This window comes from Schistocerca americana, chromosome 4 (genome assembly GCF_021461395.2).
Source record: "Schistocerca americana isolate TAMUIC-IGC-003095 chromosome 4, iqSchAmer2.1, whole genome shotgun sequence".
Lineage (NCBI taxonomy): Eukaryota > Metazoa > Arthropoda > Insecta > Orthoptera > Acrididae > Schistocerca > Schistocerca americana.
The window spans coordinates 468,117,373-468,137,087 of NC_060122.1; the positions used below are offsets into that span (position 1 = coordinate 468,117,373).

Below are 19,715 nucleotides of genomic sequence, written 5' to 3' on the forward strand. Positions count from 1 at the left end.
GTCATACGCAATGATAATTTCTTTTCCAAACGTTTTGTAAAGTTGATGTCAATTAACATCATTAAGCATTCCACTTAAACTGAATTCTTTGAATCATTCTTTTGTCTGGGCTATTTCTCTGGCCAACACCATGACACGGAATGTCCATAATTCTGCACCGCCCACCTGCCATCCCTTTATTCCACAATTCTCCACTATCAGTCTGTTTGGTCTGTGGTCTCCTGACTGTTGATGAGACCTTGACAGTTATACAGTATTGCTCCACTACACGAGCTATTGGAAACACATGATCATACAAAAAATATACCGAAATGCTACAGTGTCCTATCTAAATCATAAAATGCTTGTTGTGGTCACTGATATAAATTTTTATTTATAGTCTTACTACTCATTTTGGGAAAACTGCACCATCAGATCAGTATTATGAAGCACACAATATAAGACAATGTAACCCTGGAGAAAACCATGAGATATTTGAGATGAACAAATATTTAATGAAAAGCACTATAGTGAAAAACCATATCAAAGTAATTGATGTAAACAGGTTTCTTCAGTGAAAAGATTTTTCAAGACATGGATTTCAAGTGGAAAAGCTAGGAAAAGCTAAGCTCTGTGCAAATTTATTGAATGTGCTGACAAACAGTAGGCCTACTATCAGATGCCTGAACCCTTTCAATCAATGTATTCTATCACCATGTGCCAATAAATGGACCATAATCCAAACAAAATGGGATCCTCAACAGTTGATGCAAAATTAACAGAAGCTGCAGAATGGAAATACAGGCCACACTTTCCAGGAAGACACGACTACCACATGCAGAAAAGAAGAAAGTAATCGTAGTAAGTATAGAATCCACATAATCTCCTGCTGAAATGGTATCAAGTGCTTCAAAACAGGGTGGTCACATAAATCCTGCAGAAGATCACGTAAAGCACACTGCTGTGCATGTCTCAAGCAACCCCCCCCCCCCCCCCCAAAAAAAAAAGAAAAATGTTCCACAGAGAAGTGAAGATTTTTTTTTATGGGATGTTTCAAGGAAGACCAATCACATACTAACTTATGATTCAGTGCCACACGAACAGTTCTGTGTTCCTCCAAATTGCCCCATAGCACACTAAATTGTCCTTGTAATAACTGCTCAATTTTATTTTTACAATTAAATGTCAGTTACTGTAGACCCAATGAAAATTATGGGGATTCGTCCATATGCACATAAGTGACGATTTAGACCTATAATTTACTGTTCTGGATGTTAATGGCTTATGTATTAAAAGTGTTTTTGAAGCAGCTGTTATGTTTCTACAAGCAGCAATGCTTGTAACTGTTTCTGTATATCACTCCACTGAAAGTGATGCAGAGAAATTACTGAGTGTTTAGAAAATCTTATTCTCTGTGTACAGAAATATACCAAATATAATATACTAACAATGGAAAATCCAAGATGGAATGTAACAATATCATGAAAAGTAGTTCCTACTCACCAAATAGCGGAGATGCTGAGTCTCAGGTAGGCATAGCAAAAAGACTGTCAGACAGTGAGCTTTCAGCCAACAAGGTCTTCATTAGAGATAGACAACACACACACACACTCACACACACACATAAATGTAATGAGTTGTGATTCTTCAGTTTCTCCCGGGGCATTTCTTGCTCGAACAGTCCACAGGTGCAGAGCCTGCTAAATGATGAATCTTACAGGAAGATCAATGCTGACCCCACAAAGAAGGTGGAGAACAAGACTAGGGCTCGTCCCAAGGATGCAGATTTACCAGAGGGTGTCGCTAAGAAATTGACACCTCAAGGACCTGTACTGCCAAGACTTTACGGACTCCCTAATGTCCACAAAGAAGAGTGGTGCCATTATGCCCAATTGTCAGCAATATTTGGGCACCTACATATTTGCAGGCCAAATACCTGGCAGAATTACTAAGCCCTTATGTGGGTAAATGCCCTCATCACATTCCTAATTCTGTATATTTCATAAAACGTCTCGACAACTTCAAGCTGAAAGACTCAGATATCCTGGTGAGTTTTGATGTTGTTTCATTATTCACTAGGGGGGCCTTTGCACAGAAATTTGCCAAGAAAATGACTGACATTTTCAGGCACATTCTGACCTCCACGTATTTTCTCTTTAATGGAGAATGCTATGAACAAACAGGAGTCACAATGGGGATCCCACTCTCACTTGTGATCACAAATTTCTATATGGAGTACTTTGAGGAGGAGGAAGCTCTGACATCATCCAAATGGAAACCTAGTAGTTTTCTCTGTTATGTGGATGACACGTTCATGGTCAGGCCCCTTGGAAGGGACAAGCTTCTAAACTTCCTTATACACCTGAACTCCATACATCTGAACATCAAATTCACTATGGAGACCGAAGCAGAAGGAAGATCACTATTCCTGGATGTCACGGTCAAAAGAAGAGCGGATGGCACCCTGGGCCAAGGGGTATTCAGGAAGAAAATGCACACTGGCCTGTATTTGCATGTGGATAGCTGCCACCACCCTTGGCAGAGGAATGGGGTGCTAAAAACGGAGGTGTACAGGGCACGCACCATATCTGATGCAGAGAGTCTGCCCCATGAGCTGCAACACCTCAAAACTGTATTCTGGAAAAACGGGTACTTGGAATGGCAGATCAGATGTGTTCTCCACCCCACCTTTACAGTACAGCATGTAGAAACGGAAGAAGTCACGGAGAAAGAGATAGCCACTGCCTATATACCGTATACTGGCACACTATCAGGTAAAATAGGACGAATATTGAGGAAACACCGAGTAGGGACTGTCTTTTGCCCACCCAATAAAACACTAGCATTATTGGGAAATGTCAAAGATGATCTCGGTTTGTGGAAGGCTGACATATACCAGATTCCGTGTCAGTGTGGTAGGACTTATATTGGACAGACAGTGCGCACCATAGAAGATCATTGCCGAGAACATCAGAGGCTTACTCGACTTAGGTACCCCAACAAGTCAGCGGTTGCAGAGCACTGTTTGTCCAAAAATCATAAAATGGACTACCAACATACCAGGGTCTTAGCACAGACATTGAAATACTGTGACAGCGTTGTTAGAGAGGCTATCGAAATTCGTGCCAGGGACTGACTCATCAACTGAGATCGCGGCTATAACCTCAGCAAGGCATGGGATCCAGCATTGAGTCTAATTAAAAAGATGCTCAGCAAAGAAAACGAATGGGCGACCAGGGTGGACGAGCCAATTACACCGGCACCACCACAGACGCCAACGCCAGTGTCTCAGCGACCGCCGATGCACGGCTGCGGGCATGGAACATGGAGAGAATACCTCGCAGGGGAAGGGGATTTAAGACGGCCACCCACCCTCAGAAGCTCAGTTCGTCAGTACACCTGACAATGGTGACATGTCTGATCGCCGAAATATTGTGCCCATTGGACACTATGGACCGGCAGTACACCCTTGGACTGTTCATAATGAGTAGTGTTTGTATGCACTTGCCTGTGCGTTTTGTCTACTTCTGATGAAGGCCTTGTTACCTGAAAGCTCATTTTCTGACAGTCTTTTTGTTGTGCATACCTGTGACTCAGCTTCTCTGCTATATGGTGAATAGCAACTATCTTTTTCATAATATAAATACAATATACTAATTTTTGGAGATTTAAATGCTGATGTTAGAAAAAATAGAGCTAATTATTAACTTAGCAGATATGTTAAGGTCATAAAATCTTTTCTTTACAAATGAAAGTCCTACAAGACTTCAAACCTGCCTTGATAACTTCACGACAAATCTATATAGAAGTGAATTTGAACTAGGATTGTGCAATGTTGATTACCTAACAGACCATAAAAGTATGAGAGTGGAATTAATTACTGATAAATTAAATGTAGAACAAGAATAAATTCAGCATTGAGATTTTAGATTATTAACTGATTAAAAATTTTGACCACTATAGGGAGTAACTAAAATTAGTAGACTGGAAAACTGTCTTACTTTCTTCCAACAATATTGAGGAAGTCTTCAACAGATTTATAAACATTATCTCTAAAGTTTTAATGTCTGTTGCCCAAAGATCAAAAAATCATATAGTAATAAAGTCAGAAGACCCAGGCACCTGACAGAAATAAAATAGTTTATGTCTGACTTACAGAAACTAAGACTCTTGGTAATTATTTGCTATAAAAAGTTAAAAGTGGTGTTGTGGACTAAGTCATTTATAACAACCTCAAAGGACATAGATCACAAATCAGTATAGCCAAGTGTAGGGCAAATAAACATTAACATTGAAAACGAAATAAGAGATGTAAGGCAACATAAGGGATTATAAAAGCAGAGTTAGATACAGATGTAAATTGAAAAGAAACCACAAGTGATATCAATATCACAGCAGATCACTTTAATCGATTTTTTTGTAATGGTAGCAAATCCCATACCACCCCAACTTCTGATTAGCGTATTACCAATTCAATGTACACTCTCAACCTCGATCTCATTTCTGGTAACGAGTTTCTTCAAAATTGTGCAAACACTGTTCCAACTTTCAAGTGGACAGAAATACTTGATGTGGTTAAGTCAATAACAAATCTAGAAAATTCAAAATCTGGGAACATTTATGACTTATCAAATGTTGTGATGAAAGGAATAGTGGATCTTATATCAAACCCTTTTTGTACAGAAATAAACTGGATGTGTGCTAGTGGCCAGTGACCTTATTACAATGTAATACCTTTATAAAATATTCAATTTTTCTGTTTATGAAGGAATCACACTGTAACAAGGTCATAATTCTTACATTCTGTGCTGCTAGATTTTGACCATAGTTAGTGACTAACCGAAATAGCTCGATAAATAAATTCCAGCTAAAATGTTAAAAACAATGTTAAGTGGCATATCAAAATTGCAAATAGCTCCATAACTATAAGCTATAAAAATACACTCCATGTCACATGAAAAAATACGGTCAGGATCAAGCCCATTGCAATAGAATACACAAAGGATCCATGTTTACGACTATTCAGGGAAATGAAATGGAAAGTGATAATATAAAGCGAATGCAGGAAGATATATTATGTCTGAAAGCTATAATTACCAGTGTCAGTAGCGACTTAAAAATTTTAGAAGAAGATTTTCGTAATATGAACTATCACATCGGTAAACATAGCCAGGGCTCCGTAAAAATACAGACTAACAGGACAAAAAAGCAGGTTAACACCAGAGCAGAAATTGACAGGTCCCATCACAAGAACGGCAGCTACAGATGTCTAAAACATCCATGTGGAAGAAACGACGAAATTCAATCGTCAGGCACCACACTAAACAAGGACACAGGCAGGAACTCAAGCAAAGTGAATACACGTAAACAAGATGGAAAACTCATGCCCAAAACGGAAAGTTGTGCTACTAAGTCGCAGTTATGGTAGACAGTGCACAAAGTTTCTGAATAATATTCTAGAAAAGAATTACACCATAACGTCATTTATAAAGCCAGGTGCACATTGGCCCAAAGTTACAGAAAACATTAGTGGAAAGACCAAAGGTTACACTAAAACTGACAGTGTAATAGTGATTGCTGGAACAAACAACAGCTACAATGGAGAAAAACCATACCTATTTCAAAAAGCTGTAAATGAAGTAATACGCAACACAGTTCAGATGAAACTAATATTGTGTACAACCCCATACAGATACGACATTCTCAGCAAAAACTATTCACTTTATGAATTATACAGTCAAATAATGAGAGCTGCAGTTGAGCATGATGATGTTACAGTAATTGATGTTAACATCATTTCTGAGCAGAAATGATTATACAAGGCATGGACTGCATCTGGTGTCAACAGGAAAAATTGCTTTGTGTAAAGATTGAAAACAGAGGTGATAAGTGAGGCAAATAGGAATACAACAGCAACTAACATATATATTGAAACCAAAACAGTTACCCAAAATTTATCTGACAATAGTGAGCTGTACTGTGAGATGTCCACAGGAGAAGTGATGAAACCAAATCAAAATCCAATACATGCTTCAGAAGAAGAAATAATGTCACTGGAAATTAATTTGAAAGACAAAACCAGGGATGAAGAGCAACAACAAATAGTTAGGTCTAATGAGACTGGGCTGAATTGTAACATATCCACAATAGAAACAAGGAAACTAAATAAAAACCCAAAACCCACCGCAGAAGAAGAGCATATAATACTGGAACTAAGTCCAAAATGCAAAAGCAATAAAGATGAAGAACAGCAGCAAACTGCTGCACAGAGGAAAAAAGGAAAGTCTAGTGAATTAGTGCCCACGAGAACTTTAGTAAGAAGAAAGATGATGTCTCAACATTTGGGAGATGATTTTTTATGGTACAGTTAAGAGAAGCAAAAAACTGGAAGTTAAATATTATTGGCAAGAAACATGAAATTAAGCTCAGAATTCTGCATCAAAATCTGCAATACATGAGTAATAAAGAACTAGAAGAAGAACTACTGGCAAATGAAATATGCCCAGACATAGTGTGTGTAAGTCAACATGGCTTAAAAGAAAATGAAATTTGCAGTCTTACCGTAAAAAAATTATGTTCTTGTAAACTATTTCTGCAGATCAGAATATAGAGGTGGAGGAGTAGTAATATTTGTCCAAACAGCAGAGAATTATGATAGTAGTATGAATGATGCATACAAAACCTTACCAAAATGTAAAGAAAAAGGTTTTGAAATTACAGGTATGGTCTACAATGAGTTAAGAGAATTCTCTGTGTAGCGATCACCAAGTGGCAAAATAAATCCTATCCTCAAAAAAAAAAATGTCCATTCTGCTGGGGGGGGGGGGGGGGGGGGGGGAGATGAAAGATTGTGTAATATGTGGTGATTTTAACATTGATATGGAAAGGAAGACACAGAGAAAGCAAAAATTTGAGAAGCTGCTACTACAATACAACATGAAGACAACTGTCATGGATACAACAAGAGTGACTTTGGAAATTGAGTCAATTATTGACAATATTATCACTATGTATATAGATAGCAATGCATATACAACAAAGGTTCTACAAACAGGAATTTATGAAGTGAACAGATGAAAAATACAGTGCTTTCCAAGACATCATAACACATTACTTCAATTTAGCATTTCCAAAAACCAACAGGACAAGAAAAAAATCTCGAAAATATGCAGTGGATCATGAAAGAAATAATAGAACAGAGAGCTACCTTAAGAGAAATGAAACAGAGAGAAAATATTGAAATCTGCAGGTAGCACCAGAAAAGAAATACAGGCAGTTGATAAGACAAGAAAAAGCAAAATCAACTAATGAGATACTATTTCAAAATCAACAAATAAAATGAGAGCAGTATGGAATATAATTAACTTGAGAGGGGCAAGAAAAAATACTCACAGAAAACAAATGAAATAGAAACTATGACAATAAATAACAAAATCATCACAGATAAAACAAAAACTGCCAACATCCTGAATAATAACTACACAGATGCAGTAGAAAAACTCAAGCATGGATATAATAGCCAAGGAACTCACCAAACTATTGTGACAGATATGCCAAGCCACTCAATGTTCCTGAAACCAGTGCCTGAAAAGGAACTGGCAAATGTTATGAAAATCTAAAAGCAAAAAAGTCTGCTGGACAAGATGAAGTGTCATACTCCCTAATCAAGTAGGTGGCAGCAGAAATATTTGTGCCACTACTGGATATTGCCAACTGCTCTTTCCAAGAAGGAGTATTTCCGGATAAATTCAAATTAGTTAGAGTAATACCTGTATACAAAAAGGGAAACCACGACAACCCTAACAATTACAGGCCAGTATCTTTAGTATCAGGCTTCTCCAAAATATTAGAAATTCTCATGCTAAACAGATGAATTGCTTATTTGGAAAAACATAATGTAATAATTCCAGCATAGCACGGATATCAGAAAGGGAAATCAACGGAAACAGCAAGTGAATCATTAACAGAATCAATCGTACAGGCCTTGGACTACAAGATGGTAGTGTCTGGAGTTCTTCTTGATCTATCGAAGGCATTTGACACAGTTGATCATACAGTCCTACTAAAGAAACTAAAGAATACTGGTATTTGTGGACATGCAGCAAACTGTATAACATCATATGTAAGTAACAGGAGGTGACATGTAGCCATTAATAACTTATACAGATCAGAAGTTAGAAGCATTAAGTATGGTTTACCTCAAGGATGTGTAATGGGACCTGTTTCTTCAATTTATTTGTGAATAATATAGAAACATGTGAATATGAAATCAAAATACTTTGTGCAGATGATATGGCTGTGCTAAATGTTTCCAACAATTTGGAGGCCCTTTAGCAAAATACATTCATTCAGTCAGTAGTACAGGAAAATGGCTTTCTGAAAATGAGTTAATTATTAATCTGAAAAAACTGTGTACATTGTATTCAAAAATAAACAAAAAGAAGAACATATGGATGTTTTCTTACAAGGGAACCTCCCCATCGCACCCCCCTCAGATTTAGTTATAAGTTGGAACAGTGGATAGGCCTTGAAAAACTGAACATAGATAAATCGAGAAAACAGGAAGAAGTTGTGTGGAACTATGAAAAAAATAAGCAAAATATACAAACTGAGTAGTCCATGCGCAAGATAGGCAACATCAAGGATAGTGTGAGCTCAGGAGCGCCGTGGTTCCGTGGTTAGCGTGAGCAGCTACAGAATGAGAGGTCCTTGGTTCAAATCCTCCCTCGAGTGAAAAATTTACTTCCTTTATTTTCGCAAAGTTATGATATGTCCGTTCATTCATTGACGTCTCTGTTCACTGTAATAAGTTTAGTGTCTGTTTTACGACCGCACCGCAAATCCGTGCGATTAGTAGACGAAAGGACGTGCCTCTCCAATGGAAACCAAAACATTTGATCGCAAGGTCATAGGTCAACCGATTCCTCCACAGGAAAACACATCTGAGATTTTCTATACGACACTGGTGACGGCATGTGCGTCACATGACAATAATATGTTGTCGACCCATCTAACTTGTACACTTGGCGAATGGGTAAAAAGATTCTTCTACCTTGCCCGATTTAGGTTTTCTTGTGAATGTGATTATCACTCCCAAAAAAGCGATTGCATCGGATGGACAGATAATAATTGTCTCAAAACAAAAAATTAAAATTTTTACTCGAGAGAAGACTTGAACCAAAGACCTCTCATTCCGCAGCTGCACACGCTAACCACAGGACCACTGCGCTCCTGGCTGCGCATCACCCTTGGAGTTGCATATCTTCCACATGGACTACTCAGTTTGCATATTTTGCTTATTTTTTTCATAGTTCCACACAACTTCTTTCTGTTTTCTCGATTGATCTGTATTCAGTTTTTCAAGGCCTATCCACTCTGCCAACTTATCCATAACTAAATCTGAGGGGGATGCGATGTGGAGGTTCCCTTGTTAGATGAAAAAGGACTGGAAGAAGCTAAGCTTCAGTTAAGTTTTGGGCATTACAATAGACAGTGAACTAAATTGGAAACAGCAGATAAATACTATTTCCAGTAAACTAAGCTCAGTGATATTTATAATCAAACAACTGGCTCAGTGTACTCACTGAGACCTCTTGTGCGCTGTCTATCATGGACTTGTTGAACCATACATGGGATATGGAATCACACAAAGGGGGAATTCAACTATCACAGGAATGAAGAGAATATTTACATTACACAAGCAAGCCATTTGAGTTATATTGAAAAAGAAGCAAAAAGAATCGTGTAAAAGTTGTTTCAAAGAACTAAACGTTCTAATGTTTCCATCATTGTATATATTCAAGACCATTGTGAGTGCATTACATGACCACACAAAACTGGAGACTAATGAGACTGTCCATACAAACAGCACAAGGAGCAGAAAACAACTGAGGTGCATAGATTTAAGATTTTTTGAAAAAGGACCCAAATACTCTGGCATCAAGTTAATACAAGCAGTGCCAAGGGAATTACAAGACCTCAAAACTAAGAAAACGTTCCCCACAACTCTAAAAAAACTTTCTGATACAGGGAGAATTTTCATAGTGTAGCTGACTACATTAGCAAACAGTGATCAAAAGTTCATCTTGTGAGTGATAAATCTCATGCATCACAAAAAGAACTAGCAACAGAAATCAGGGTTAAAGAAATTAACTATAATTAGGAACCACTGATGTATAATGTAAGCTAATTATATCTCACAAAATTATTATTTTTATTATTTGTATGTATCATAAGTCATTTTGTACTGTGTATTGCAAAAAAATTACAGCAGAAATTTCCAGATACGTATGATTTACCTACTCAGAATCAGCCAACAAACTCAACTACAGAAAGGGAAGTGGCACTAGTAGTACACCAACTAAAAAATAAAACTTCAGTAGGACTTGATGAAATCCCAGTCTGCGTAATTAAAGGTTGCATAGACTCCATAAAGGGCCCATTAACAGACATAATTAATGAATCTTTCGAATCTGGATACTTTCCGGAGTACCTAAAACAAGCAAAAGTTATACCTATCCTTAAAAACGGAGATGTGGAAAATGTAGAGAACTACAGGCCGATCTCTATACTGTCTATCATTTCTAAAATAATAGAAATACTAGTCAAAAAGAGACTGCTAAATTACCTGAATAAATATAATCTTCTTTCCAATGACCAATTTGGTTTTAGGCCCGGAAAAGGCACACAATATGCTATAGCACAGTTCACTAAAGTAATTTTAGAAGCACTGGACAAAGGTGAAAATGTAAGTGGTATCTTTTTAGACTTGTCCAAGGCCTTTGATACAGTTGACCACAAAATCTTACTTCATAAATTAGGGCAAATAGGAATAAGAGGTGTGACAAAGAAGTGGTTCAAATCATACTTGGAAAACAGAGTTCAACGAGTTGAGATATCACAAGTTTCAAACAATTCCCTTATAAAACACCTGTCTGACCCAGAAAATGTGAATATAGGCGTCCCACAGGGAAGTGTATTAGGCCCAATATTGATTCTTATATACATTAACGTTTTCCCACAAAGTATCAGACATGGTGAAAAAATACTTTTTGCTGATGACAGCAACATAGTAATAACAGGTGAAAATCCAACACAACTGTCAGAAAGAGCAAACGAGGCTCTCAATGATGTCCACAACTGGTCATTAAAAAATAAAGTAACCCTAAATGTAAAGAAAACTAACTATATTAACTTCCAATTGAACAAGAAACACAATGCCACTAGAATAAAAGTTAATAATAATGAATTAGAATGTGTAACAAGTACCAAATTCTTAGGGATGGATGTAGACAGCCAACTGAAATGGACAAACCATGTCAACATTTTTGCAAAGAAATTATCCACAGCATGCTATGCTCTTAGAATCCTTGCACCGGTATGCAATAATACCTGTCTTAAAATAACGTATTACAGATATCTACACTCAGTCCTCAGCTATGGGATCATGTTTTGGGGAACAAGTGCCAGTAACATACAAACTGTGTTAAAAGTACAAAAAAGAGCCATGAGGATAATAACAAATAGCAACAACAGGGCCCACTGTCTAGAATTATTTAGAAAGCTAGGAATTCTAACTGTTTCTTGTGAGTATATCTTTCAGAATGTAATGTTCATTAAGAAAAATCTCAACATGTACAACAAAAACAGCCTAATACATGACCATGAAACAAGAGCTTGTCACCACCTCCATCTAGATAGAAAGAACAAGCCAAAGATGCAAAAAAGTATATTTTACAATGGGATAAAACTGTACAACAAATTACCACAAGAAATTAAAGAAATAAATGAGCCCCTCACTTTCAGACAAAAGCTTAAAACCTTTTTAGTAAGTAAAAGTTGTTATACTGTAAAAGAATATTTAACATAGATGTAGATTATTAGCAACGTATGACATTATCACCAAATATTATGTAATTATAAATATGTGTATGACTAGTTATAAAAACTACACAAAATATGAGAAACCTGTTTAATTGTAAATGTAAATGTGTGCTCATGTGTTGTAATCTGACGACATCCATACAATATTTATTGTTCCACGGATGAATAAATAAATAAATAAATAAAATAAAATGAATATACTGCATCATAAAAAAAACGGATCACTTTATTAACTTGATCTTTCAATTTGGACAGAGAACAAATTAGCAATTGTGGATATTTACCACAAATTATCATTAGCCACAATTCTTGCCACCCATTGATGCATAAGTACCCTCATTTTCATGTTATGCCACATAGGCTAGTCCACGTGCACGAATTCATTACTATTAACCCAGCTGGTCAGGCCAATTGATATAAAGCAAGAAATATTACATACTTTATTCCATTCTAGTCTTTCAGCAAGCATGGGGGGGGGGGGGGGGGGAAGGAATCTGTGGTTAAAAAATAAGAAAAGGGTAAATATGTATCGCTCACATACTACAAACCACTCCATGGTTAGATTGAACATGCAATTAAAAAGGTAGGTTTCCACTCAACAAAAAAGCTTGGTTCATGTCTCCATCACAGACTGACGTTTACAGGTTGAAAAAGTTGAAATTTGGGACTTGTCAAGGCTACTATATTGGGCAGACTGAGTGTGATTTTTATACGTATTTCAGGAAGTACACTTGTGCTAGTAATTATAGTATGTTAGGATGCCATCTTGAGACACAATAACCATGGATTACACTCCAATTACAAATGTATGGAAATCTTCCAAAGGGCATCACTCTTGTTTGAAGAAACAGATCTTCTCATACCAAAAAAAAAGTAGCAAATTGGGTTATAAATGAAAAAGTGGATTCACCATAAGATTGATTTTATCCCCTGTTCGATGATTATTTGGACTGGTTCTGGTCCCTAGTAAGTTAATTAAACAGTGCTATCCTGGTTTATTCCCTTGTATGAAAACTTTCGCGCTAGTGACACATTTTACTTACTTTTTTATGTTATAAATAATACCTGTATTTTAAACTTTATGGTTTCAAATTATACTTCATTCTGTACCTGTTGCTTTTCAAACTGCAAAATATCTGTAATACACTGTTTAAATATTACATGTTTCATTTGCATTTTGCACTATGCACTGTGATTTGCAGTTGTCATGGTGTCACAGAGGTGACTGTTTTATTCCTTTGGGATAGAGTAAGGCATCACATTGGCATCATTAACAAAACTGCAAAGACAGAGCAATGTTTTGTATTATAGTGCAATGACTTATAACCACAATCTTACAAGTGTAATTTGCCATTAAGCCATTATTAACTGAGTCGGCTTTAGATTGTAATTAATGCCCCTGACTCCCTCTGTAAAGTTTTATATTGACTAATAATTATTTTGACTGTCATGCACTAATGTTTTTCCAATGGAGTGGAGAAACTTGATTCCCAGATGCACTGTATTCCTATATTCAAACCCAGTAACTAAAACACTGTAGCTACAGCCTCTTGGTAGAAATTGCACCTGCAATAACTGTCTTCAAAGTTGTTTTAAAAGATGGAATTTTCTTTAGGAACTCTTTTAAAACAGCTTGTTCCACTTTGTTCAGTGACATTCACTGTGATCTGCAGTAGTTGCAGCGTCATGGAATGCCTCCATTTTCTTTCGTATGGGGCGAGGTGTGGCACCCATGATCTATGAAACTGCAGAGACTGATGGCTGATATCTTTGTAGTATAATGCAATGACTGGTGTCCATCTTCCTACGAGTGTAACTTGCTACTAACCCATAAATTTTCATGGTTCTTTACGATCATAATAAACACCTTTACTCCCTTCCCACATATTTAAAAGTTTTATTTTTGCTATTTTATTATTTTGATTGTCCTGAACAATTGTTTTAAAAGGTTGGTTGAAATTTTGTCTGTTATAGAGTACCGTTTTAAAAAAAATTACCATCATGTGCTATTGTTCAAATAGTGGTTGAAACCGGCATGTTGAACAGTTGCATATGCATCATATTAAAACAGCCTGAGGAGCTGCAGCTACGGCATTGGTAGGAATTTGTGTCTCCAGCTATCAGCAATTTTGACAGTGTAACAGTAATGACTGATTCTTATGTACAAACATTATCTGTTACTTGGCCATTATTGGTAGTGGTTCCTAGTAACCGTAATAAGTGATTATGATTTTTACTGGTCCCATAAATTACCTTTTGTACAGATATGTACTCATAACATACGACAGATCATTAGGCTTACAATCTAGATAATATGAAATATAAAAGTATATAAAATAGCTTGCACATTAAATATGCATAGGAGCTTTCAAAGTATGTATATAATATTACGAGTACATCGTACACAATGACTTATGATGCAGTATATTCATAATATTACACAGTACTAAATGGTTTATGATACATGATACATACAAATAATAATAATAATAATAATAATAATAATAATTTTGTGAGATATAATTAGCTTATATTATACATCAGTGGTTCCTAATTATAGTTAATTTCTTTAACCCTGATTTCTGTTGCTAGTTCTTTTTATTATGCGTGAGATTTATCACTCACAAGATGAACTTTTGATCACTGTTTGCTAATGTAGTCAGCTACACTATGAAAATTCTCCCTGTATCAGAAAGTTTTTTTAGAGTTGTGGGGAACGTTTTCTCAGTTTTGAGGTCTTATAATTCCCTTGGCATTGCTTGTATTAACTTGATGCCAGAGTATTTGGGTCCTTTTTCAGAAAATCTTAAGTCTATGCACCTCAGTTGTTTTCTGCTCCTTGTGCTGTTTGTATGGACAGTCTCATTAGTCTCCAGTTTTGTGTGGTCATGTAATGCACTCACAATGGTCTTGAATATATACAATGATGATATCCGTGCAGTTGGCAATATCCAGTAGTGGCATAATTATTTCTGCTGCCACCTACTTGATTATGTAGTTTGACACTTCATTTTTGCTTTTAGCGTTTTCATAACATTTGTCAGTTCCTTTTCAGACACTGGTTTCAGGAACATTGAGTGGCTTGGCTTATCTGTCACAATAGTTTGGTGAGTTCCTTTGCTGTTATATCCATGCTTTAGTTTTTCTATTGCATCTGTGTAGTTATTATTCAGGATGTTGGCAATTTTTGTTTTATATGTGATGATTTTGTTATTTACTGTCATAGTTTCTATTACATTTGTTTTCTGTGAGTATTTTTTCTTGCCCCTCTCAAGATAATTATATTCCACACTGCTCTCATTTTATTGGTTGATTTTGAAATAGTCTCTCATTAATTGATTTTGCTCTTTCTTGTCTTATCAACTGCCTGTATTTCTTCTGGTACTGCCTGTAGATTTCAATATTTTCTCTCTGTTTCATTTCTCTTAAGGTAGCTCTCTGTTCTATTATTTCCTTCGTGATCCACTGCTTATTTTCGAGATTTTTTCTTGTCATCTTGGTTTTTGGAAATGCTAATTTGAAGTAATGTGTTATAGTGTCTTGGAAAGCATTGTATTCTTCATATGTTCACTGTATTTGAAGTGTGTCCGTCCACTGTTCTTTTCTTAACATCACTTTGAAGATGTTGATATTTTGTTTGCTGATAAGCCTAACATCTCTTTCTACACTTTTATCTTCCTTTTGTGAGTGAACTTTATTCACAAATGCAAAGCATTCAAGGTGGTAGCAAACCTGTGGATGTCATCTTCATCACCTTATAACAAGATGATAATATTGTCCACATAACTATGATATAGGATATTTTTCTGGGAGATAGTGGGATGAGAACTGAAAAATTTATTCTCAAGGAAATTAATAAATGTATTTGCCACTGTGGCACCAGAGCTGTTTCCCATGCCAAGGCCTTCTCACTGAAGGTAAAGTAATTAAAAAATGAGACAAAAGTGCACCAATCTCCCCCGTGCAGTGGTATACTGGCTGGCTGGTAAGCTGGTATACATTTGGCTTCAGTTCTTACTTTGATACCTTCTTTCCATATTTTTATGGAAAACTGAACATAATTGCCCAAGATAATTCTTTTTTGTTTCCAAACGATATTGCAATACTGCTTTTCCATTTTATTTTAAATATCTTTTGGCTGTTGCTCTTCTTGAGCCACAATTTCACAAATTCTGAAAAATAAAAACAGACTACTGCCAACATTGGTCAAATTACCTTTTGTGACTGGTTAAAATGTTACCACAAATCTTAAGAATATTATGAGACAATATATGTGACATCATTCCATTACTGTAACAATTGTTCTGCTCACCTTCACCTTTTATCTCAATGAAAATAATCAATGTTTGAAAATATAATGTGGACAGATAAAAAAAAATCTAGTCAGTAGACGAGGAAATGAGCGAACTTACAGAGCCAGTGGTTCCTTCTGCTGGTGGAAGGGTTGAAGGGAAAGGAAGAGAGACAAAGGCAAAGGACTGTTGAGGCTTAGAAAATGGGGAGAGCTATGAAACAGACGTCTAAAAGTGCATCAGTGTAGACTTACTGTTTGGGAGTCTTTGCTTCTCATCATATCCAACATGTCCTCCCAGATCCAGGGTCATGGGTGACTTCCATAACTCTTCTCATTTCCTGAACCTCACCAGTTCTTTTCCTTCATCCCTCCTCCTTTCCTGTCAACCCTCCTGCTAGTAGGAGTCACTGTCTCTGAAAGCTTGCACATTTCCATATCTTTTTTTTGTTTTCTCCTACTACCAATTGGTGAGCATATTTTTTTCTCTCCCTGTTACACCTTCAGCTTTTGGCATTTGTCACAAGTTTGCACTTCATTGTTACCCTTTTTAATCATGTTTTTAAAAATTACCACCTCCTTTAGTCATGAAACATTTGCAACCTCCAAACATGTTCACAACAGAAGTGAATGTAGTCACTGAGATATTTACACATTTTTTAGGCCAACATAACTTCCAATTTTGGGACTTCTCTTTATCTTCTTTTTTAAAAAATGATAACGTACTTTTTAAAGGTTTTCAACTTTCTCATATATTGATTTTCCTAAAAAGGATTTAACCAACCTTTGTAACTCATATTCTGTCATGACACACAAATACTTTATTTAAGATTACAAATCTTTTAACTGTGTTGATAAATTGCAAATTAAATATGAGCAATTTCTGAAATGGTCATTATTTGTATAACAGTTTGATAAATGAAGTGTGGCTACAGTTGCTTACACTGTAGTCGTGTGTGTATGAGTTGCATTTGCGTGTGTGTGTGTGTGTGTGTGTGTGTGTGTGTGTGTGTGGTGTCTATTTTTGACGAAGGCCACATGGACCAGTCTATTTGTTGTGCCTATGTGCGGCTCAGCATCTCCACTATACAGTGAGTAGTATCTATCCTTTTCATAATATTATTACTTTCCATCCTTGATTTTCCTATGTTAAAAATTAAGTATACATTTTAAAATATGCTGTGAGGGGGTTCTTATTAAAGATTAAAAATTATCAAAGTGGCGTAGGTGATGTTGGGACAAGTAATTTAATGAAAGACACATGGGATCGCATTTGTGGAAAAAACCTTAAGAATAGATGATGTACCTTGCTGCATGTGCATGCAGCAGTTAGGCTTGGACATGAAGGAATGATTGAGCAATGCAGTGCTTGACCAAATGGTGAAAATGTAATCAGTTGTAAATGTTGAAGTTACAAAAGTTTTGTCCTCGCTACAACCAAGCAAAAGTTGTTCTTATTTTGTGGTTATTTCCTTTTGCCCCTTCTTTTTTTTGTTTACAGGCATTATTTAGTAAAGAAAAATCTCAGTGTAGACATACTATCTCATGCAATGAAAGAAAAATCTGCCAGACACAGTACTTGAACCCTAGGCTTCATGCACTAAAGTCATGCGTGTAGGCCTGGAGACAAACTGGCGTGAATGCTTGGCTTGGGTTGGGATGACCAGGTGTGACAGACAGACAGTTAGGCTCAACTGCTGCACGTGTGATGAGGTACGTCAAGTGTTCAACATTTGTAGTCCACTTTTGGGGTATTTTCTGACATTTGTGACCCCACGAGTCTTATATATAAGTACTTGTCTCAGTGTCGTCTATGTTGTTTGAAGTTTTTGAATGTTAATAAGAATCACCCTGTACAAAAATATTTTAGTGTTGAACCACTTCTATATAACATTGACTTTTAAATCATTTTCTTGAAAGAAAAACACTATATCTTTCTCTCTCCCTCTCCCCCCCCCCCCCCCTTTCCCTCCCAGGCATGGGCACCCTTGCTATAGATACCGGACGGGTTTAATTCACCACCTGCTACTACCATAAGCTCTACATGTATTTCCATATTATCTATATCGAGCTAGGGCTATCTTCTTCTTGTTGGCTAAGACTGATGTATTTGAATCTGGTGGCCGGTTGAAACATCTTTATTATTGACTAGGTTCTCATGGTCAGGGTTCACAGTCATGTAGAGTTTTTTAAAGGGCACCATGTTTTCAAGGTGATACGGCAAGAGATTTTGCTTCAGCACATATCAGACTTTTAAAATCCTCCAACATCTATGCATGCCATCATCTAAAGTATGGCTTTTCACTGTAGTAATACAGTAACATCAGATGAATGCGAATTTCTGTACATAATGAGGTGTAAATTTCGTGAAACGTTAGCAATGTTAACACCATCCATGTAAATCATTACAAATCAATGGTCTGGCACATTGTTTAAGTGTAAACTAAGGCTGTTGGCATGAAAATACATTCACAAATACATTTGCAAGCAGCAGCTCGTTATCCCACAATCCTAAGCCATATGTACTCACGGATGAAGGAAGACAGAAAAAAGCAGAAAAAAGCAATACTAAGCTGTACTTATGCGCAGGATGATTCCATGATGATGTTACAAACTTTCAGGGGTGACAGAAAAGGTAAATGTATCAATTTGGGGATGGGGCCCTGGCTCGGAAATGACGGAGTTGAAATTTACAACCGAAAATCATTCTGATACCTCTTGCTGTGGGGCCTCTTCTACTGCAAGCTTGTTGCTTTCCATGTGGTGGTAGTATGGACAAAATAAGCAAAAATCTACAATAATCATGGGTTCTAAAGTGCATATTGTGTAAGGGCTATGAATACTTGTGCATCTTTGCTACTGTGAAACACATCTCTTCTTTTGTTGATCAAGTGCTCTTATTTCTTAAGGTAAACATTTCGAAGCCCATATTGACTAGACAATGTTTTATTGATTTGGTTCATACTGCGTACTCCGAAAATATGGAAAGCAAAGAGCTTGCAGTAGAAGAGATTCACTATCAAAGGCATCAGAATGTTTTTGCTTATAACTTCCAACTCGTTCATATCTGAACTGGGGTCCCTTGCCTCAAATTGATAAATTTACCCTTCACCATCATCCCTGAAAGTTTGTGTCATCATCACAGTATCATCCTGAATAAACTAAGCCAAATGCAGTCCACAGATTTTAAGGTTCGGCTGCTGTGACTGTTGCTGTCACCTTGTGCTGATGCCTCAGGATCTACAGCACTATTGAGTGTTTTATTGGTCACTACTTCATACTGAATGAGGCAATAGTGGCGTTAAAGGAACTATTCAAATACACTACAAAGTCAAATACTTGTGAGCCTATAGTCAAATTGAAACTAGTTGACATCTGATGTTTTCTGTCTGAAGTTGTGACAATTATTGTCTGCAGGCAGCCAGCCACCATAGTACTCTAAAGGTGCGAGATTTAATTTCTAGCAGCTACTTCTTTTTGTTAAGATGTACATTAGCAATTTCCATGCCCATGCTGCATTTCTTTTGTAGTGATCAGATCATGATAAATGACTAAATTGATG

The 19,715-nt window shown here is 36.6% G+C and overlaps 1 protein-coding gene across 1 annotated transcript in view; it reads left to right on the forward strand.

Annotated features, from left to right (window-relative positions):
- Nucleotides 1-19,715, forward strand: part of LOC124613547 (probable RNA-binding protein 46) — a 178,247-nt gene that overhangs the window by 119,637 nt on the left and 38,895 nt on the right. Inside the window, exon 4 of the mRNA XM_047142258.1 lies at nucleotides 6,578-6,699. Within this exon, the coding sequence (XP_046998214.1) occupies nucleotides 6,578-6,699 (122 nt within the window). The remainder of the gene's footprint in view (nucleotides 1-6,577; nucleotides 6,700-19,715) is intronic.